Source organism: Abramis brama, assembly GCF_963993115.1.
Source record: "Abramis brama genome assembly, chromosome: 20".
Classification (NCBI taxonomy): domain Eukaryota; kingdom Metazoa; phylum Chordata; class Actinopteri; order Cypriniformes; family Leuciscidae; genus Abramis; species Abramis brama.
Window position 1 is genome coordinate 20,680,982 of NC_139982.1, and position 22,285 is coordinate 20,703,266.

The 22,285-nt window shown below is 36.8% G+C and overlaps 3 protein-coding genes across 6 annotated transcripts; 2 read left to right on the forward strand and 1 right to left on the reverse strand.

The window, feature by feature from the left end:
• Positions 1-634: 634 nt before the first annotated feature.
• Positions 635-4,128, forward strand: dnajb9a (DnaJ heat shock protein family (Hsp40) member B9a). 2 transcript variants are annotated; one of them, XM_084094160.1, is made up of 3 exons: positions 635-733; positions 1,443-1,667; positions 2,442-4,128. In XM_084094160.1, exons 2-3 carry the CDS (start codon positions 1,451-1,453, stop codon positions 2,867-2,869), a joined length of 645 nt encoding a protein of 214 aa, XP_083950286.1. In that variant the 5' UTR covers positions 635-733; positions 1,443-1,450; the 3' UTR covers positions 2,870-4,128. The 2 variants fall into 2 exon arrangements, with proteins under 2 accessions (XP_083950286.1, XP_083950285.1); XM_084094159.1 differs by having other exon boundaries at positions 646-729.
• Positions 4,129-4,917: 789 nt separating this feature from the next.
• dnm1l (dynamin 1-like) lies at positions 4,918-18,312 on the forward strand. Of its 3 annotated transcripts, XM_084094158.1 has the most exons (20): positions 4,929-5,154; positions 6,937-7,081; positions 7,461-7,496; positions 9,374-9,420; positions 11,012-11,083; positions 11,725-11,811; positions 11,899-12,061; positions 12,214-12,334; positions 12,583-12,714; positions 12,808-13,014; positions 13,101-13,221; positions 13,905-14,060; positions 15,649-15,738; positions 15,852-15,944; positions 16,035-16,088; positions 16,315-16,386; positions 16,672-16,830; positions 16,993-17,102; positions 17,215-17,374; positions 17,929-18,308. In XM_084094158.1, exons 1-20 carry the CDS (start codon positions 5,053-5,055, stop codon positions 17,983-17,985), a joined length of 2,184 nt encoding a protein of 727 aa, XP_083950284.1. In that variant the 5' UTR covers positions 4,929-5,052; the 3' UTR covers positions 17,986-18,308. The 3 variants fall into 3 exon arrangements, with proteins under 3 accessions (XP_083950283.1, XP_083950284.1, XP_083950282.1); XM_084094156.1 differs by lacking the exon at positions 16,315-16,386 and having other exon boundaries at positions 17,929-18,312; XM_084094157.1 differs by lacking the exons at positions 7,461-7,496; positions 16,315-16,386 and having other exon boundaries at positions 4,918-5,154; positions 17,929-18,312.
• A 443-nt stretch (positions 18,313-18,755) lies between these two features.
• Positions 18,756-22,029, reverse strand: tnnt2d (troponin T2d, cardiac). Its single transcript, XM_084095310.1, has 11 exons — positions 21,978-22,029; positions 21,772-21,815; positions 21,322-21,346; positions 21,182-21,239; positions 20,931-21,047; positions 20,731-20,808; positions 20,259-20,372; positions 20,043-20,155; positions 19,315-19,405; positions 19,067-19,104; positions 18,756-18,963 (listed from the first exon to the last, which is right to left on the reverse strand). Coding segments are annotated over exons 2-11 (681 nt in total). The 5' UTR covers positions 21,773-21,815; positions 21,978-22,029; the 3' UTR covers positions 18,756-18,917.
• Between the last annotated feature and the right edge of the window lie 256 nt (positions 22,030-22,285).

Consider the following 22,285-nt stretch of genomic DNA (forward strand, 5'->3'; position numbering starts at 1 on the left):
TTGTCATAAGCCTGTCATTTCTGGAAACAAATTTGGAAACTGCCTCATAAATATTCAATGTAAAACTTATTATTTTTTTAACGTATTGTAAATGTAATTTACAAATAAATAAATGTCAAACTAAAATTAAAATAAATATAATAAATATCTAAATATAATATTAAGTTTGAAAAATAATAAAGAAAAATAAAATACAATGTGTTAATATTTAAACAAATATTTACTTTTTTGTTGTTGTTGTTTATCATAATGTACCACCTGTATTTGTAAATCTTTAATTAAAAAAAACAAGCCTGTCATATCACAATCTTAAGATCAACTGTAGTTTTGAAATTACCTAATCACATCTCAAAAAGACAAAATTCTAATTATACTGATACATATTTATTTTTTTATGCACAGATTCTTGGCCTACCCTACTTTTCTACTGAAACAGAATCACTTCTTAAATGTTTTTGTTATACAAAAACCAGTAAAGTTTCTGTTGCTCTTGTGTAAATAACATCAGGAATAAGAGTTTAGTTTAGAAAACTTAGATTTTATGTAATACATATCTGCCTCTTGGCTCTGCGTAAATAAAACGCAACAGTGAGCGTTTTGGTGTCTGGTTTATGCAAAGATCACGTGGTACAGAGCTGCACCAATAGGATTGAGAGTCGTGTTGTACGGCCCAAATATTGAAAACACCAGTATCAGTTTTGATCATTTTCATCGGTGCTGTCAGGAACAGTAAGTACGTGTTTCAAAATATGCCCGAATTCACGTCTTTTTATTAATTGTTTTCATTTATATGGCATGTTTTCGTAGTTGTTGTTGATAATGCGATAGGATTAGATGAGACATAATGTTCATGTTAGCAAGCTGGCTAAATGAGTTCGTCAGTCTTATGAAAGTTGGTTTCGAAATGCGTATTGCGGGTGTTTTATAATTCTTAATCAATGAAACAATATAAAGAAAATATAGTAAAATTCAAAATATCGTAGAAATGTACAGAATACTGTACATACGCTGGCAAACGCAATATTCTTAAAAATAATAGAATATAATAAAATATTATATTCTATTTAATAAATGGTTATTAAATATATATTTGAATTACATTTTTTCAATTTAAAGAAATGTTAAAAACTGCAAAACTACGGTTAATCAAGGGGGCGTGGCGCATTGGTAAAGCCAGAGACAATTTTGCTAAAATGTATGTAAGAATATATAAACACATCAGGAATATTATTATGTGCAGCACATGTTGAAAATTCTATGGATGAATTCCACTGTACAAAGAAGTAACATTGCTTTTGTTTATTTTATTTTATTTCCTGAAATGTATTTATAGATACATTTTCATGTGATATTACATTGTTATTAAGAGGTATAGATGTTCATTGTTTAGACAGGTCCAACTGACACAATTTTGCTCTCTCTTCTATCATCTTGTCCATCAGCCAGAAGCATGGCCACGGCACAGTCAACACTGATGTTCGCAGTGTGTATCCTGATGATAACAGAACTCATACTGGCCAGAAAGGACTACTATGACATCCTCGGTGTGCCAAAAGACGCTTCTGACCGTCAGATCAAAAAAGCTTTTCACAAGCTTGCCATGAAATATCACCCTGACAAGAACAAGAGCCCCGATGCGGAAACCAAATTTCGAGAGATTGCTGAAGGTAGGTTATATATGCACTATTCATATCAAAAGTTTGACATCATTAAGATTTTGTAATGTTTTTTAATGTATCTTATGCTCACCAAGGCTGCATTTATTTGATAAAAAATACAGTAATATTGTGAAATATTAGTAAAATTTAAAATAACTTTTCTATTTTAATATATTTTAAAATGTAATTTATGTACTAATTCTCTAGTGGTTCACTCGAGATTTTCAAATGGGTTTTTATAATGGGATTTTTTCAATTTATGAGTAAAATAAGAACTGTGGTAAACATAACTTGAGATACTTGGATGTTTTTTTACATAAATTACTCACACCCATTTCAAAAATGCAACTTTTGAAGCTTTTATGTTTATTAAAAAGTTATTATCAATTGTTATTGGTGCTCAAGTGTTATCTGTTTTTATGTAAAATGTGATATTTTTTCCAGGATTCTTTTGTAACATTATAAATATTAGCTACAGCTTTGCCATTGTAGGAATAAATGACATTTTAAAATAAATTAAAATAGAAAACAGTTATTGTAAATTGTAATAATATTTCACAATAGTATTTTTGATCAAATAAATGCAGCCTTGGTGAGCATAAGAGACTTCCTTCAAAAACATAGAAAACTCTTAATTTTTCCATACTGTTGACTGGTAGGTGTAATATATTCTGCTTGATTAACAACTTAATATAGTGATCTACAATTAAATAGCATGTTTATTAGTAGATTCTTCTCATTGCTGACTTGGTCATGCATAATTTTTGAAAACTCGTTCTGCAGCATATGAAACCCTGTCGGATGAGAAAAGGCGGCGAGAGTATGACCAGTTAGGAGACAATGCATTCAGCAGTGAAGACATGAATGGAGGGCAGCGTTTTCATCATTCCTTTGATTTCAACTTCAATGACATGTTCAGAGACTCCGACATCTATAGCCAAAACAGGCACGCTCGCCAAAAACGGCACTTTGACGAGCACTTAAAGGCCCACCAGCAAGCACACAACCGCCACAAGAGACACTTCCAGGGCGCTTTTGGTACCGGAACCTTCGAGGACATGTTTGAAGATATGGAGAAGATGTTTACATTTGACAGACACATAAAAAGAACAGAGAGCAGGTTTCAGGGCACAACCAAACAACACTGCAGAACGGTGACCCAGCGGAGAGGAAACATGGTCACCACGTACACGGACTGCACCTCGTCCTGAACATCAGCTCGGACCATCACACTTGTGTTTTTATGTCTGATTTAGATTGAGTTATTAATTTGCTGCTGTGATGATGATTGGGGTTTGATTTTACCAGTGACTGATCCGTTATTTAAGATGCATTTGGAGTTTCAGTTGATATCTACAATTGACACTACATTGGATAGTGACCTCTTAATAGCCTCAAAGTCTAGGTTTAGGTTTTTTATGAGTTTGTTTTCATCCCTGCAGCACCAAAACATTAAAAAAAAAGTCATTCATTTATTGATGAGAAACTATTTTAGGACGCTCTAATATTAGTGTGCATTTATATTGAAATCACACTTTCTTGACTATATGAAACAAGTTGTTATATGCAGGTTGTTGGTTAGCTACTAAACTCCCCTGATATAGTGAAAGAATGAATGTGCAGAAATCCTGAATCATCATGACAGACCATTTACCTCTTCCATTAGCTTCTCTACTTATCCAAGGTTGTATATTTTGTTGTTTTGGTGCTGAACACTCATAATATGAATATTTGGGGTTTACATCTTCATGAACTGCTCTTTTATTTTTATGTGAAGCTAAGCAAATGTTTGCTGCATTGCTGTGAATGATATAGTTTTAGTAGTTTCTTTCAAACTCACACTTATTAGTTAGAGAGGTGCCTTTCCCACTCATTGTGTTATATTCAGTTTATTGTGATCAGATTGGAGCACTTTTATGACCTCGTGTGTATTATAGTTTGCATGGCTGAGAGAAAGCAAGTCTCTGTTTTTGTCATGTACATCAGTTATCCGGTTGGGTTTGTAAACAGCTTTTGCTTTAGCAAAGTACAAGTCTGACATTGTTCTCTAAGCCAAAGTGTATGTTGGCTGAACTTTTTATATGTTTGTAACAAAACATAAGCATTGATTGTTTCTTTTTATATGGCAGTGTAACCCCTAAAAAGAAACAAGGGGAATGTACCAACTTAGCATTTGCCTGATAATTTTTTTTTTTTTTTTTTTGTAAATACGATGTATAACCCAGCTGTGTTCCTGTATGACATCACCTGTGACCTGTTCTGTTGAATGATCCCATGTGCAATATTTAAAGGCAGCTGTCCTGTTGGTTTAACTGTTACCCGCTGACATAGTTGTTATGTTCAGAGTCTCGGTAGACTCATCTGGCACTTTCTTTATTTTAATCCTATGGATGAAATGTAAATCTTAAATAGCCTATTTGAACCCAGATGTATGTCTACTTGGGTTAACAATAAATCGTGTTCAAAATGATTTGTTTGAGGACCCTTTTCTTTAGGATTTTTATAAAACACATTAATTGCTGTGCAGTTGCGATACAGGGGCATTTTAGTACCCTCAGTAAACTTGAACTGATATAAAATTGATTGCAATATACATATGTAGTTTCTGTCATACATAGAATTTGTCATATATTTCAATGGCCATGGGATAGAACAAGAAAAAGGCATGTTATACAATTAATATTATTGGAGAAGTTTGATAAACTTACATTGATATGGTTTGCTCCGAACCCATTTAATTATAATTTTTTTTTTATAAAAGACTTAAAAGTGTTTTGTATATATGTAAACAAGCAAAAGGCGCTTAGATCATATACTATTAATTAAGATAAGATATTGATAATTTAAATGGCATTCTTTTCTTACTATTTATTTTTTTATACTCTGCCATTTTTACATTTTGTATTTAACTGTTTATAATTTATCCAGTTCACGTTTGTAAAAATGTGTGAATTATTAATGAACGTTTACCTTGGTGTGTATATAGCCTATTAAAAAATAGGTGTGTTGTTGCTGTCACTCAGATAACTATATTAATAACACCACGTGGCTACATGTGTGATAATTTATGTAATATTGGTACCTTCCCAAAAACATGTTTTCCTCTATGCTCCAAAATATTTTTGTTGCACCCCATAGTTACGGTTGCCTTGGCGCATCCACTCAGAACAATGCTTGGTAATGTAGTTTATTTCCAGAAAATTCAAAAGTGGGTCACCAGCTGTTGTGCCGCCTAAAACTACAAGTCCCACAATGCACCATCAGCGCGCAGTTTTTCCGCGGCCGGGTTGGTTCATGGTGTCACAGTGAGGGACATTGGATGACTTTGTGCCGTGTTTAGCCGCGGCAGTCGCTTTAGCCACTCATTTTGACAGTGGAAGAGATCGTCAACGCGATGGAGGCTCTTATTCCTGTCATTAACAAACTCCAGGATGTTTTTAACACAGTCGGGGCGGATATTATCCAGCTGCCTCAGATTGCAGTGGTGGGAACGCAGGTAATTTTGTAGTTGCTGTTTCCATTCAGACTGATAACGTTACAGGTTTATGGCGGTGTTTCCAAACCTAGTGAGTTAAGTTACCCACCTAGACTGCATTTCGGAATGGAATCGAAAGTTCGAGGGCGCCTATGAAGCCCATATCTATGCAGTTCACTTATTTTGAAACACAACCTATTATTAGCAACGTTATTTTTTTTCTGCGACATTTTTTATATATGGCAAGATCAACGACAAATGAATGTCTTTTTCAATATCCTGACAATTAAGACGATAAAATTAAAATCTTTAACTAGCTTTCAAATAATTTTATCTGCGCTATCCAGCTAACTAGCGTGCTAACGTATGCCCTCGCTTGTTTCCTAATTCGTATTTGAATAATTGACCTCTCAAGTATATTATGTAAAAAATGTCTACTGTTAGGAATGTGTTTATGTTTTAACAGCATGAGCAATATCATAAAGTGAGTGAATCATAGAGCTGTGCTGGTCTCATTACACTAGCTAGCACATGATGAGATGCGCCATGGTTGGTCTGAACTTGACAGTTCAGGCTGCATGTTTGGACTGAGCAGCTGCACGACAAGACTCACTTCATAATAAGGACAAAATGGGCAGATTGATACTAAGGTGAAAAGGATTGTGGATCGTATCCTTTGACGTCACGTTACAATATATATCTGCGTCATTTCACTGTGGAAAATACTGCATACTTGATAAATAGTGTTATAGTAATATGGAGCTTTAATGTAAGTACACCAGAGACTGACTCATCAAGTAGAAGAGTTTCTTACCATCTGCCTCACACACTTCAGGTATAATAAGTTTAAAGAGTCTTAAAGCAGAGACTTTCACTGACCGCTTAAGGGGATATGGCTGTCTGGGTGCCCAAGAAAGTGTTGTTATCCCTGTAAAGCCTAACTTATTAAATAATAATCAGAAAAGGTTACCACACATGCTACCAACCTATCATTTCCCTGAGATTTTAACAATAGTTTATTGTTTTTGCTAGTCCAAACTACATATGATTGCCTCAAATGGTCTGTGGTTCCCATAAGTAAAGATTTCAAATGTTGAAAATGAAAGAAAATGTTGGACCCCAATGTTTTTTTTAAATGGAATATTTAGACAAAATATAAAATAAATCTAGGTTTGCGTATGTGTTTTACATACGTTTATGGCTCATATAGTATAATATGTTGAGAATATAGAGCTCACACTTTTTTCAGAGGCCCAAACTGAGAACAAATATGCAGTTTGGTGTAGATGATAATTATATGGCAAAAAATGTAGGATGAAATTCTAATAGCTTTATAAGATACTTGCATAAAATGTGTATAAATATAATTTGACACTCTATCTCCCAATAATATATCTTAATATTAAGATATTTAAATGCTTAGTTTGATGATTAAAGCTCTGTAGTTTTTATTATGGGGCAAAACATATAATGCAATTCAATACAGTGATGAGCATCTTGAACTATTTCTAACAATATAAAAGTCATTCTTGCGTTTATAAAAATCAGGAAAGATTTGAAGGTGGTTTTTAGAATGATATTAAAAGGCCTTTTACTTGCTGAAAAGTATAAACTATCAGTCAGACGACAGAAGGAATGTAGTAGATTGTGTGCAACAGGTTTTTCAGCAACGTTTTGATCGTGTCGATAATTTAGAGGCATATAACGTTTAGTTACGGTTCTAAACATGTTTTTAAGAAGTAAATGTTCAGTAATTGACAGTCCAGATTTATTTGTGTTTTGTGTGGTGCATCTGATTTCCAGAGCAGCGGGAAAAGCTCTGTGCTGGAGAGTTTGGTTGGCAGAGACCTTCTGCCCCGCGGGACGGGCATCGTCACCCGCAGGCCTCTCATCCTCCAGCTGGTGAACGTAGACCCGGAGGACAGAAGAAAGTCCAGCGAAGAGAATGGTATGCACTTTTTTTTTTTTCTAAAGCATGAATTAATGACCTCCAGTGTTTGTTTGTGGGATTTAGGTGCTACTTTGTTTCTAATTCGGTTGCTCTATCAATGGCGGTGCAGTGGTGTCAGGTACTTGTTAGGTCGTCATCTGCCAAGTTAAGTCTAAAGAGAATGGAAACCATAGTGATCCGAGCCAGTTTATCCATGTGTGCTGTTTCTTTAAATAAACTGTGTGAACTTTCAATACACATAGAATCCAGTGCTATTTATTTCAGATGAAGCTTTTAGCATGGGCATCTCTGCATTTGTGTGGATTAGGCTACAGTAGAGTCCTATAAAGACTGCACTGCTGCAGGCTAACACTCTGTCATCTCTCTTTAAACACAGAGCCCAATTCCTGGAAAAATGAGCGCCTTTACAAAGGTCTCCTTTTCCTTGTTTCTTACCCTTTTGCTTGTGTTGAGCAGCTTTGTGTTTTTTTCTCATCCTGCTTCCATTATTTGATTATAAGCTTTGGTTAAACTGCTAATGCAATGGCTTAGCTTAAACCAGTGGTTTTCAAACCTGTCCTGGAGCACTGGATTTTGGGCTGTCCCGGACGAAGGATGACCAATCGTGGTGATTTCTGTGGTCGTGGCTCCTAAACGGTGGTCCTACGTCGTACAGGGAGTGAGGTTCAAAGACGGCCGTTGGCAGGGTCTTGCGACCAAAGATAGCCTGTGATAATTTTCTGACAGTGTCAGAAATTTAGCATGATCATCTCACAGTATGTTTGCTGCTACGACCTACATCTTCTGACTAGCCAATAAAAATGCAACATGAAATGGCCTATTGATCATCGCGACATGGCGCTAAAACTAAAAACTACTCTCATCAAGCTCCATTTGCAAAATTGGTATGCCAAGTTGGCCTCTTTTGCCTATTCTCCTCTTTCGCTTCCTCTTTTTTTCAGCACACATAAAAAACTATTTCCAAAGTGTAGTTCATCTTGCTCTATTTATTTACCACTAGTGCTAATTCTGATGACGATTTATTCTTCTATACCAACGCTGCATTCCAGACAGCTCGGAATTTGGAAATAACGTCTGGCAGTCGGACATTCAACCTGTGAACTCGGGGTACATCGATCAACCCTAACCTCTGCAAAACGCGTAATTTGACGTCACTTCCAAGATGTCAGCAAGTCCTGCTTCCAATGAGCATAAACCTAAAAACATTAACATTAAGTTTGTAATAATTCCTTAGTTTTTGCTTTTCATCAGCTGTTTTCAAAGCGATTTTGTGTTCTTTTTATTCTGTTTTTGCCATAATTGACACAAAAAAACAATATACTCTCTTTGTGTCGTGGCAACATCATGTTTTCAACATGTGAATGTGATGTCTGATTGCCTGGAGTCTGCTGAGTCTGAATTGGGACCTTAATTTGGGATGTTCCCATGTCCAATCTTGTCTGGAACGCAGCATCACTGAGGTCCGAAGTGGGACATTTAATGTGGCATATTCCCACATCCAACCTCGTCTGGAACGCAGCATAACTTGCGGCGTAGCCTACGATTCAAAGGGTGTCATCTCTACATACATGTCGTACCCATATTTATTAGATCCATAGTTTGTAATGATCTTAAAGGATTTCCGAAATCGCATAGTCTGTAGAAGGCATAAAGGAGACATACAAAATGTGCAGTGCTGGGTGCAGTGCTTCAGGACAGGTTTGAAAACCATTGGTTTTAAACAAACCCAGACTGAGGAATGTAGAGTACAATCTAGTTTCGGTTCCAGATTGAAGTGGCGAATATGAACTATTTGGGTCTTAAAAGTGACAGTGACATGACGTGAAGGCCAAGTATGGTAACCCATACTTGGAATTTGTCCTCTGCATTTAACCCATCCATGTTAGTGCACACAAATTAGGAGTAGTGAGTCGTGAACACACACACACACACACACACACTGCAATCAGTGAAAAAGGTATATAAACCATATCACACTGCAAAACATCAGTTTACTCACTAAAAACTAACAGTCATCAACTACTATTTATTTTAAATGTCACTTTGTTGTGAAGAGTCTAAGTCTTTATTAGAATAGAGTGTTTTAGTTTGAGCTAGGTAGGCTGTGCTACCCACAATGCACTGCACTTTGCCTTTGTTTTGTAGCAGTTTTTGTTTAATTTGCTGTCATGGTGCTTTAAAAAAATAGAAATGATATATTGATGTGGAACAAAAGCCTATCCTACTTGGCAGAGTAAACTCTTTGAAGAAAGTGAAAATTAAATTGTGTCGTCAACATTTTTCCCACAGGAGTGGATGGAGAAGAGTGGGGGAAATTTCTACACACCAAAAACAAGGTATGGAAAGCAGCACAATGCATGTTTGGACAAAGCATTCACAATCAGCAGCAGCAAAGGTCAAATGTGTGTGGCCCTTTTAACATTTTTAGGAGTCCATTATGAACAATTCTAAAAATATATATAATAATTGTTCTCACTGACTAAATGTTGCTTGGATTAGTAATTATACGCACAGGACAACTTCTCATGAACTTCTCGTTCTTATGCTATTATTTGCCAGTTGTGCATATGCATATTTAAGATTAAATACACATGTATAAAATTTAATCTTAACATGATTATAAGTCCACCAAGACTGTGATTTTTGTGCACAGGTGGTTTCAGGTTTCAGCAATCATTTTTGTAATTTTATAATAAACTTTACTACAAAAGTTGTTAAAGTGCCCCTATTACGCTTACTCCTAATTTTGTTTAGAAGGTCTCCTACAATGGTTTTACATACATCCAGGGTCAAAAAACATTTACATTTTCTCTTTTCTCACAATGTCTGAAATGTTTTGATAGGATTCAGTCTCTCTAAACCACTCCTTTATGATAGCCTACTATGCTCTGATTGGCCAGATGGCCCAGTATGTTGTGATTGGTCTACCGCTTGCAAACAAACCGGCTATTATCACATCTGAATTTCAGTTCCGGAGGCTTCCTTAGCATTTGTGTACACAGTGATATGAACAGTAACAATGGCATCGATTTTACTGTATCAATTCCAGCCCTCTTCCTTTTGAAGTGCATTCAAAGTGGATTTGCTTTCGCAGCACGGAAAATAGTGTCTTCTCGACATGTCGACGACTCGAACCAAACTCTTCCAGGCCTCAGCTACAACTACAGTGTTTGAGGACGAGTCAAAGTAGAAATTGTTAATGGGCAGCCAATGAAAAGGAATGGCATTATGCGAATTTGTTACAAACCTATGTAGGTTTTTGCAGGAAGTAAGACTGGTTTCAGGCAGTTCAGAATCCATTATTTCTTTTGAGACAATAACTCCATTCGATGTGCACTTTGATCTTTGAAACTTTGCAGACTTTTACTTCTACATTACACACTGCATGAAAGTTAATATCCAAAAAAGCATAATATGGTGGTCACTTTAATCATGATTTTTTTCATAAAAGCGTTCAGACTTGGATAATCACACACAAATTTGTGCATATGCACAGTTATTGAATAAGACCCAATTTCTCAAGACACATGTTTAAATTGGGATTATCCAACACCTCACATTTGAGTAAGTCCATGTGGAAAAGTTGTTATATCAAAGAGACGCTGCACAATGTTGGTTTATTCAGACATTCTGGCCGTCAGACACCTTTATGTGCTACAAACAACAGTGCAGAGAGTTTGTTTGATTGTTTGACAGTTGAAGAACAAGTCCTTTAATTCATGAACATCAAGAGCGTGTTGGTCCAAATGATCACCGGAGAGAATACTGCAGTGTGGTCTTGTCAGACACATGCTTTGTATTCACCTCATGTTACATTAATGCCATTCCCTGGTGTGTTTCTCGTTCTCTTTAATGTTATAGAAGTTTGATTTAAGTCTCTGTGAAGTGAGATATCATGATTGTTTATATTGTGTCTCTGCCTTTTAGGTCTACACAGATTTTGATGAAATCAGGCAAGAAATCGAAAATGAAACGGAAAGAATTTCTGGCAATAACAAGGTATGGAAGAGTCCTTGAAGGAACTACATCAGATGATGGTTTGTTTTTAACCGCGTATGTACACTACCGTTTAACATTTTGTGGTCGGCAAGTTAGTATTAATTTTTTTTTTTCAACAAGGAAACATTGGATACACGTTACAAAAGGTTTCTAATTCCAAAAATGCTTTTCTTTTAAACTTTCTATTCATTAAAGAATCCTGAAAAAATGTATCATGGTTTCCACAAAAATATTAAGCAGCACAACTGTTTTCAACATTGATAATAATAAGAAATATTTCTTGTGCTGCAAATCAGCTTATTATAATGATTTCTGAAAGATCATGTGACACTGAACACTGGAGTAATGATGCTGAAAATTTAGCTTTGCCATCACAGGAATAAATTACCTTTTAAAATACATATAGAAATAGAAAACGGTTATTTTAAATTGTACTATTATTTCACAATATTACTGTATTTTTGATCAAACAAATGTAGCCTTGTTGAGCATTAGAGACTTCTATCAAAAAAAAAAAAAAAATCTTACTGACCTGAAACTTTTGAAATGTAATGTTGTTTCTATTGGCATTAAGCTCTGCATTTTGACTAATACAGAATGTCGAAGGTCTTATAAATATATCCTGTGTTCTTGTTTAACAGGGGATTAGTGATGAGCCAATACACCTGAAAATCTTCTCACCACATGTTGTCAATCTCACGCTGGTGGATCTGCCTGGCATCACAAAGGTGTTTTATTCAAGCTCAGCTTGGCCTGTTTGAGTATTCTGTTTGTGGATGATGTTTTGACGCTGACACTGATATATTCATGTTCAGGTCCCAGTGGGAGACCAGCCCAAAGATATCGAGCTGCAGATCCGTGAACTGATCCTAAAATACATCAGTAATCCCAACTGCATTATTTTAGCTGTCACTGCGGCGAACACAGACATGGCCACCTCTGAAGCGCTGAAAGTGGCCCGTGAGGTGGACACAGATGGTCAGCACATTTACGTTTATTTTACTCTACTTGTGCGTTATTTTTGCACACAATATCTGTATCTTTCACTTTGTGTGATGTGATGTTACTCCGTATACCTGTGTGATGCAGATTTTTGGAAACGCTGCATTTTTAATTTCTCCATCTGTCAGGTCGCAGAACACTGGCTGTGGTGACTAAACTAGATCTGATGGATGCCGGTACTGATGCAATGGATGTACTAATGGGCAGAGTCATTCCTGTCAAACTAGGACTGATCGGAGTGGTCAACAGGTAAAAAGAAAAAAAGAAAAATTATTATTAGTATGACTGTCAATCTATTTAAAATGTAATACTATAAATATAAATATATAAATAAATTCTGTATTTAATTACATTATAATATTGAATATTCAAATTGGCATTAATATTTTAACAATTTTCATATATATATATATATATATATATATATATATATATATATATATATATATGTATATATGTTTATGACTATATATGACTGAATAAATGTCTTTATGCAGGAGTCAGCTGGACATCAATAATAAGAAATGTGTGGCAGACTCCATCCGTGATGAGTATGCCTTCCTGCAGAAGAAATACCCCTCCCTCGCCAACAGAAACGGAACCAAATATCTTGCCAGAACATTAAATAGGTGAAAGTTTATGCTTGAAACATCACATTTTGTTCATTTTTGCTGAGCATATCTGCTTTTAAAGTATTAAAATCCTGTTTTTTCCCCCATTAGGTTATTGATGCATCATATTAGGGACTGTTTACCAGAGCTGAAGACGCGCATTAATGTTCTAGCAGCCCAGTATCAATCCCTGCTCGGCAGCTACGGCGAGCCGGTGGACGACAAGAGCTCCACCCTGCTGCAGCTCATCACAAAGTTCGCCACAGAGTACTGCAACACTATTGAAGGGACGGCCAAATACATTGAGACTACTGAACTGTTAGTTCCTCGTTTCTACCTGTTACTGAAATAAAGCTAATCACAGTGCTAGTGCTAACCACAGTTGTTTGTGCTGTTTATTTTAGGTGTGGTGGTGCAAGAATTTGTTATATTTTCCATGAGACGTTTGGTAGGACACTGGAGTCAGTCGATCCTCTTGGAGGACTTACAACTATAGATGTCCTTACAGCTATTAGGAATGCTACGGTAGGTTGCATAGAGACTTCTACATCCTTTTGTTTTAATATGGATACGAAATAAAGATTGCAGCCTGCAGTGCTCGGCATTGTGCTGCAGTTTCCTCAGAGTCTGCAGATTTCTATTTTAGCACAACTCCTCTGAGGGACCTTTAAATATTAGAGTGACTTAAAGAAGCTCTTGTATAACACCGTGGAGTTACATCTAGGGATGAAACGGTTACAGGTTTGAGAATAAACCACGATAAAATGTCTGAAGGTTAGTATTACCGTTTCGTTTTTTAGTTCTTATTAAAACAGCATTGTATTAAATGTAAAATTTAAATGTTCTATTGTATTTATTTGTGCTATTGCTTGTGACTTCTCTTATTATTCACCTATTGTCTTTAATAATTGTTTTACTTTGAACTAAAAAGTGTATAGTGCTGCCAATTTTGTTGTTTGTTAGGTTTGGATATAAAACTTGATTGATTTCAAGTGAAAAAAATATTTCAGTGTGTGTATCAGTACTTTTTGAGCATTTTCAGCATATTTTAACAATACAGTGATAATATAGATAACTGATTATTTTGGTCACTATAACAGTGATATGAAATTTTCATACCTTTACATCTCAAGTTAGATCGCATTTTGCAGCAGTTTCAGGTATTTCTGTGTATTTCGGTATATAATGTAGTTCTTGTGTTTCCTCAGGGTCCACGTCCTGCTCTGTTCGTGCCTGAGGTGTCGTTTGAGCTGCTGGTGAAGAGGCAGGTGAAGCGTCTGGAGGAGCCCAGTCTGCGCTGTGTGGAGCTGGTGCATGAGGAGATGCAGAGGATCATTCAGCACTGTAGCAACTACAGCACTCAGGTAGACTGCAGACATAGGAGACTTGACCATTTTTGGCCTTCATACTCATGCTTATCTTTGCTTGTTGCATCACGTCTTGCTCCAGCCCCAGCCAAAAAAGAAAAACAGTTTTCCACTGTTGTTATACAGCACATCAGTCAAAGTCACCATGAAATCAAAATGGACAATTCCTGTTTTATTATGGAATATTGCTAGCCTGACAAGCCAGACCCACATCAAGATGTTAGGTCTGGGAACACTCCATTGGCACGGCTCAATCCGAGGGGCGGGATAAACGGTTGTCTTTCAGATTCCCTCTGCACGCAATAGGACAGCGCTACAACCAACCAGAGTGTTTTCCCACCAGCGGAGCTAGTTGATAGATTAAACTTTTGCAGTATCCGGTCGGCAAAACTACAAACACATCTTCCTTTTTTAAGAATGACTTCAGTGCCGTTCTTTCTTCTTTTCTCAAAGAAAAGCTTAACTCCAAGTCTTCCAGAGTCACGGCCAAAGCCGATTCGAAAGACCGCTGTTCGCCAGCAGCAGCAGCAGCAATCTTCTTTATTTTCAAGTAGCAGGGAATTCACTCGGAACCGTCGCAACTCTGCCGTCATTATGTTAAGCCTGCCCACCGACTCTATACACGATGTGATTGGCCTGACTAGAGTTTGGTTTTTCCAGCTCACAAGCCAACGGAGAGTTGCTAGACGACCCTGGCTGCAAATTACATTACATGCGTCTAGATTTCTAGGCTAGAATATTGCAGTATTTATGATAAATGATTTATCCGTGTACATAATTTTTTTAATTCATGTGCCTTCGTAATAACCTCCCCTCCCACTTGCAGAGACATCTCTTCTCTGATGACATGTTTACTGGCAAGAGGGCGGGACAACCTGTCACTCACATGAGATCCACCAATAGCAAATCACAACCATCCAATCAAGTCAAAATCAAGTCCCGTCCTACATTTTTGTCATTCAAAAAGTCATTTCACTTGAAGTACAATAGGAAGAAAAGACTGTCGCAACTTCTGTTTCAAGCAGACTTTAAGGCCTGTTTACACCAAGAATAAGTTAACATCACAATTATAAATACAATCACTTTTAGAGCAATTTCTTTCTCTCCAGCTGATGAACAATAAAAAACATTTAATTCTAACCAGTATCCACCCGACTAAAGAGCTTGAGTATTTAAAGTGGCAGTTGACCAATCTTCAGCACGCTCTTAGATTAAACAGAATGTTTATTGCGGGTGCTGGTGTAAACACTAATATAATTATTGTTATAGATATTGTTCTTGGTGTGAACGGGCCTTTAGTGATGACAAAGACAATATTTGGTAATATTGAAATTGACGCCATCGCCATTGCTGACTAACTGTACTTAACCAATTTTTCCTACCTACCACCTAGTGTCAGTTTTTAGTAAATATTGCATATATATATATTATGTATGTATATATTTTTTTTAGTAGTAATTATACCGTTGTTTTATTATCAGCATTTTTTCAATTTGTTTGGGATTTGTTTTATTTAGTTATACTGTGGTTACTGTTGTTATTATTATCTTCTATATACTAATTGTTATCTTCTCATTTTTGCCAGGAGCTGCTTAGGTTTCCAAAGCTCCATGATGCCATAGTAGAAGTGGTCACCTCTCTGCTCAGGAAGAGGCTTCCAGTCACCAATGAGATGGTTTGTTTTTGTTTGTTTGTTTTCTCTCATGCTTTTATTCTTTTACATATTATGGACCAGCAGTTTATGTGCATATATTTCTTCTCTAAAACTGCGTTTGCTCTCTGCTCCAGGTTCACAATCTTGTGGCGATTGAGTTGGCTTACATCAACACAAAACACCCAGACTTTGCAGATGCTTGTGGGGTCATGAACAACAACATTGAGGTTTAATGACATTTTAATGATGATTTAAATTAGATTCGTGATTGGAAAATATTTGAGTGTGAAATTAATATTTGTTGTCTTCCTAAACAGGAGCAGAGACGTAACCGAATGAGAGAGCTTCCCTCAGCGGTGCCTCGTGATAAGGTATGATGTTAAATCTTGAGCGATCAGTGAACTGCGTTTTCTCACTGGAAAATACAACGGGCTGCTATTTGCAATGTTCTTTTATCTATTTTCCTCTCTGGAAATTAGTTTGTTGCATAAACCAAGTCTTGCCGCTTTTTCTTGCAGTTTTGATTCGAATCGGACTCAAATCTGCTGCTTTCCTCTCTAGCTGACTAGTCTCTTCTCTTCCTGTGTCTTTTTTTAGTCCTTAAAAGGTCCTGGTGGGCATTCAGTGTCGCCCACCGAGCAGCCGTCTGCTGAGGGTGATGGGTCTAAGGTGTGTGGCGCCCCCTGTGTAGGGGCAAAGCATGGAGTTGATTTTCAACCCACTCGATCTGCTCCCCCTGACCTATAACCCTGACTGCATGGTCACCAACCACTAAACTGACTGCAGTTTTGGTTTTACTGATCAGAACCTTCTCAAACTTCTATTGTAATTTTGAAGACCCTCAACAGTAGTTTTTCAGTTTGTGGCCAAAATCAGTGTTTAAACACCGGGATGGTGCAGAAAACACTAGTGGGTGCTCAATCCTGTCTTGTTCTTCCTGTTTATGTGTATTAGATGGGCGGAGGAGCTCAGGGGGAGCAGGAAGGAGGGACAGGGACCTGGAGAGGCATGTTGAAGAAGGGAGAAGAAGGCCAGAGCGAAGACAGGAACAAACAACAGAGCTCTGTCCCCGCCAGCCCTCAGAGAGGGCACGCAGTGAACCTGCTTGATGTAGTGAGTCCATAAAACACATACTTTTGATTATGCTACAGAAATGACTTAAAAGCTTGCAGTCTGAAAGTAAATACACACCCGTGAGTATTTGTGTTCTCTTTGAGAGCTGTTTGCTAACATGGTCACAATGAATTAGTGTTGATTTATTCTGATCTCTCGCAGCCTGTGCCAGTTGCTCGGAAACTGTCCGCTCGCGAACAGAGGGACTGCGAGGTCATCGAGAGGCTCATCAAGTCTTATTTTCTCATTGTCCGTAAAAATATCCAGGACAGGTATGTAGAAACAGCATTTAACCTCTACAAGAGACTATGGAGGAACCATGAATATGAGTTTCTTGTTTCATGTTTCAAGCTGAATGCTCACTCTGTTTCTCCATCTCTTCAGTGTACCAAAGGCTGTGATGCACTTCCTGGTAAACCATGTGAAGGACAGCTTACAAAGCGAGCTGGTGGGACAGTTGTATAAACCTGCCCTGCTGGACGACCTCCTCACGGAGTCAGAGGACATGGCCCAGCGCCGAAATGAGGCCGCAGATATGCTGAAGGTAACGTCAGTCATTTATATATAATGATAATAATAATTATTGTTATTATTTATATAATTAATAATAATGTATATTCATGTAAAAATGTTTAGCAATACCCAGTAGCCTTTACATTCATATTAATTCATTCATATTAATTTAATATTTACTATTATTTAATAGTTTGTGGTGTTTAGATATGTTTTTAATATGTATTTTGTAGTTTTAAATGTTTAGATATGCAGAGTAGCCTTTACAATAATATTGTTTTTAATTTAATAATAGTACTAGTAATTTATTATTTAATATTTCATAATAATAGTAATAAGTAATATATCATGTGTAATAGTAATGTATATTAATGTAAATATTTTATTAAAAAAAAAAATATATATATGTATGTATATGTATGTTTATTAATGTTAAAATGTTTATTAATGCAGAATAGGTTTTATATTTATTTATTTATTGTTTCTAAAGTAATTAGAATTTTGTATTTTATCATTAAATAGAAAAAATAGAAATAGAAAATGTTACATTTTTTCAAACTCTCATCCTCTCTCCTCTGCCCATAGGCCTTGCAGAGAGCGAGTCAGGTGATCGCAGAGATCCGTGAAACGCACCTGTGGTGAAGTCCTGCGCTGATGTACAGCCCCTTTCCCTTCTGCTCGAACCCTGCGGTCTGCGTCAGCCCTGTCACGATTTCACCGACGGCCAACTTGAAAAATGCACTGGTGTCAGTTAGTGTGTATTGAATATAGTTTTATGTATGCAACGGACTCTTCTCGAACTACATCGAGGGCAGCAAATATCATGTCACACCTGCACACCGTCCCAGCAGTGATCTCTTTCATGTATGTAAACTACCATGTACGCTGCAGGTAACGTGTGCGGCCTGTTAAAGGACCATGTGTCCCTGATGTAGCCTAAATTAAAGGTAGTGATATAAACAGATCAAAGGGTTTGTCATTATGTTGTAGCTTCATTTGGTATGACTGGATTTCTTAAAAATACTTTGTTTTGCTGTCCAATAAGGCAGTCAACATGGGATTACATTGGAAAGATGCAGGACCACACTACTCGTTTCTTTTGTGTAAATGTGAAGCATTACTGAGTGCACCTTTAATTTCATAGCATAACTTTTTTTTATTGTTGGTCATATAAAATAATAATGAGTCAAACTTTGACATTTATGTAGTTTGATGCAATGTTGTTGTTTGTGCATGATTGTCACACATAACAATTGATATTATGCTGCACTGCAACTTTATATATTATAATATAATATATTATATTTATTATACATTTATAATAAAATGTTGCAGGTATTTATTTTTTCTTTGCAGATAATATAATTTATTAATTCATATATTTGACATCACAAATTGAGTACACTAAAATGAACAGTCAGTGATAGCATTTATTCATGGCAAAATGCAGAGCAAAAATGTACAGCCAAGGCTTTTTTTGTATGTTCAGAACAATGACTTTTAAATATCACCATCAAACAAACAAAAAACGAATGCACGAGGACACAAAATCCTCTCATATCTGCTGTCAACATCTATCTCAGCCTTCCTCCCACCTTGCCTTTGCCGCGTCCCTTGGCACTAAGAGATAGAAAAGCAAGAGTTTATAAATAGATTTTGGATTTAAAACCGAATGACTCAACACTTATAGGAGTTAGCGAGATGTGAAGCTTGTGAATCTTACCTCTGGTGATCCTGGACGCGGCAAACGAGTTGATTTATCTGTGAGAGACAGAAACATGACAAGTGCTAACAGGATACAGTGATAATGAACACAACTTATTTACCTCAGTCCAAGCTCCAGCCGTTGAAAGTGAACTGGATTCTGTGAAACTGTTAATTGCTGCAAAACCTCAAAAACGGCCTTACAGAAGCGCCATAAAGCCCCCAAGCAACGTCAAAGTAAGAAAAAGAAGTTTAGATATCACTTACATCATATTTCTGGCGTTTCAGTTTCTCATTGAGATCGTATTTTTCTGCTTCCAGGTCCATCAGCCACTGCCACAACTCGTTGGCTTTGTCCCTGCAACGAGTGACAGAAATATTAAGGTGGGTTCACACAGAAAGCGTTTTGTTTTTGTTCCAATGCGATGGTTTGCAGAGCCTTGTTGCCGTTTAGGTTCGGAAAAACTCTTTCAAAGGTAACTTCTTTCAAATTCTTCGCTCTTTAAATGCAAGAACGCGTTGAGTGAGAACAGCAAATATTGTAATATAGTAGACAATTTGATAGTGATTGTGTAGTTTCCGCTGTAACTAGTTCGAAAAAACGCGTCCCAAGTTCATTCCCATTCCTTGCGTTTTTAAACGCAATAACGCGTTCATTGCGAATGGCCAGTCGGCCACTACAACTAAGTGGGGGGGGGGGGGGGGGGGGGGGGGGGGGGGGGGGGGACGCATCTTAATGTCATTCATTCCTTGCGTTCAGTGCGAACGGTAGGCTAGGCCTACTATTTTTAGTGTTCTAAGAAATTCTAAATTATTCTCATTCTAGTTCTAAATAATGAACTATTTCCTGTAGGCCTGTTCCCTGCTCTGTCCTTAACAACAACAAAAGAACAATACTGTTAGGAATGAATAAAATGTTAGACATATCAATCACTTGGTGTGTTGTTTTTTTTATTATTAAAGAATATGTGTATGAAAAACTGTAGTAGGCCTACTTGAGTTTGTCGTCACTCATGTGGTCAATATTCAGTGGTTTTCGGCGGTCAGCCAGGATCTTCTTCTTTTTCTCCCTTTCGGTCTGTTTCTTGGCACCTTTGCGTCCTTCACCCTTTAGTTCAGCGATAATTATAATATAAGTGAAAGAATCTGCATAAAATGATCATGTAACTTGACAGTATTCATTTACAGCCTTAAATACGGTGAACACTGACCCTTTGCTGTACGCCACCGTACTGCTGGGTCATGTTGGTGAGAGCTTTCTTCTTCTTGGCATCTTCATCATGCTTCTTTCTGTGCTCTTCCTGCTCCTTCCTCTCTCTCTCTTCCTGTGAACAGTTTAGATTGTAGATGGGTTTTATCTCTGCTAGGAGCCTGTGGTTCATTGTTTTACTTCACTGACTGGACAAATTCACTTGATTTAGTAGAAATGATTCAACAGCAAATTAGTTTGACAATATAGGGTGGATTTTGCTAACATCCTCCACAAAGGTAATTCAAAAGTGTAAATTGGTGGAAAGATGTTCCAGTATGCAGCTGGTGTAGTTTGGCACAGCACAGCGGTTTTCAAACTGGGGTCCGGGGACAGTATTTGATCATGTATAACTGCCTTTTTATGATTTTTATGATCATATTTGCATAAAGCACTGGTTTGGCAGGTGTTTGTGCAGAATTTGACTAACTCACAGCGAGTCTGGCCTGACGCTCTTTCTCTTTCTCTGCTCTTTCTCGCTGCTGCTCGGCCCTCTCTGCTCGCCTCTTCTCCTGTTAAAACACATATTTACGTAATTCTGCTCAGAAGTTTATTCAGTTAATGTAGTTCTGTCTTTTTTTGATATACAAATTTAACAATAAATAAAAAACAACATTCATGAGGAAACACTCACGATTCTGTTGACCAGAGAAATGAGTTCCTCTTCATCTTTCTGTCTCTGGAGGAAATGAGCCTCTATTAGAGACTGTAGTTCTGTTAAATCCTTCTCCTGACGCTTTTTTTGGATGTCCTACACACACACACACACACACACACACACACACACAGAGAGAGAGAGAGAGAGACAGAGAGAGAATTTAGAGTATGAAAGTGAGAGGTATGCGTTTAAAGGGAGTGTAACAGAGAGGAAAATATCCGACTTACATCAAAATCGACTTTATCTCCCTCTGGGATCTTTGGTGCTTGGATATTTGATAGATACCTGAAGATAAAAGATTAAGACATTAAAAAAAAAACTGTTTAATCTGGATATATGATGCATACAAGAGAATAATGGAACTTACTTTGGTTTTGATTTTGATTCGTCCACTATAATTGGAGAAATATATGTTTTTAACAGCAATTGAATAGAACAGTTACAATAAACAATTAAAAATAATAAAAAGTTAAACTTTAACTTTGCTCAGATTTACCGAATAGCATCACTTTTATTTACAATATGCATTTACTATTTGTAATTATACTTGGTTTAAACAATATATACCAATGTAAAAGTAGGTAAATAGCCACTTGCATTGTAATAAATAAATACATTTTGGAGTTATATATATTATATATATAATATATAAATAGACATTGTGATACAATACCTTCCTCCCTTTTATAAAAATGAGATAAAACACACAGACAAAAAGATTTATAAGTGAAAATTCGATGCACATGGAATTAATTGCACGATTGATAACTTTTTTGATCATAACAAATCATAATATTTTCAGAATTAAAACTGTTACTCACTGAACCCCCTCATCCATCACATCTTCTGTGTCAGACATGACTATACAGACAATGTCAAAGATTACATGCAGCATATATTAAACAACAACAAACATTTTAATATGCAACACAAAATGCCAAAATACATCTTACTCATTATTCATATAAGGGATGGAGGGTTGGAGAATATGCTGAATATACTGATTCATCTTGAAACTCTTACCTGGGTTGTTTCTCGATCTCAGAGATGGAGCAGCTCTCTTTTAGAGTGTGTGGGAGCATCGGCCCTCAGTCTCAAGGCTAACATACTAACACACCACGTGACCACATTGTCCTCTCATTGGCTTGTGCTGAAAGCCTTCTTCTATTGTTAGACTGTCAGATGCATTTCTGTCAAGTTCTAAAACCAAACATTCTCTTTGACCTGCTCATAGTCGGCGTTGTTTTGTCACCCCGTGAAACCCAATCTGTTCAGAGAAAGGAGCTGACGGCTTGTCGCAAATGACAATGAGTGCAGAACAGAAAAGACAC

Bases quoted from the DNA above. Each gene is read 5' to 3' on its own strand.
- dnm1l (XM_084094158.1), top strand. From the start codon at position 5,053: ATGGAGGCTCTTATTCCTGTCATTAACAAACTCCAGGATGTTTTTAAC. The intron at 16,387-16,671 runs GTGTGTGGCGCC...TATGTGTATTAG, and splicing joins CTGAGGGTGATGGGTCTAAG to ATGGGCGGAGGAGCTCAGGG. The intron at 17,375-17,928 runs GTAACGTCAGTC...CTCTGCCCATAG, and splicing joins AGGCCGCAGATATGCTGAAG to GCCTTGCAGAGAGCGAGTCA.
- tnnt2d (XM_084095310.1), bottom strand. The intron at 21,240-21,321 runs GTAAGTTCCATT...TTTTATCTTCAG, and splicing joins GAATCAAAATCAAAACCAAA to GTATCTATCAAATATCCAAG. The intron at 19,406-20,042 runs GTAGGCCTACTA...CACTCGTTGCAG, and splicing joins ATGAGTGACGACAAACTCAA to GGACAAAGCCAACGAGTTGT.
- dnajb9a (XM_084094160.1), top strand. From the start codon at position 1,451: ATGGCCACGGCACAGTCAACACTGATGTTCGCAGTGTGTATCCTGATG. The intron at 1,668-2,441 runs GTAGGTTATATA...CTCGTTCTGCAG, and splicing joins ATTTCGAGAGATTGCTGAAG to CATATGAAACCCTGTCGGAT.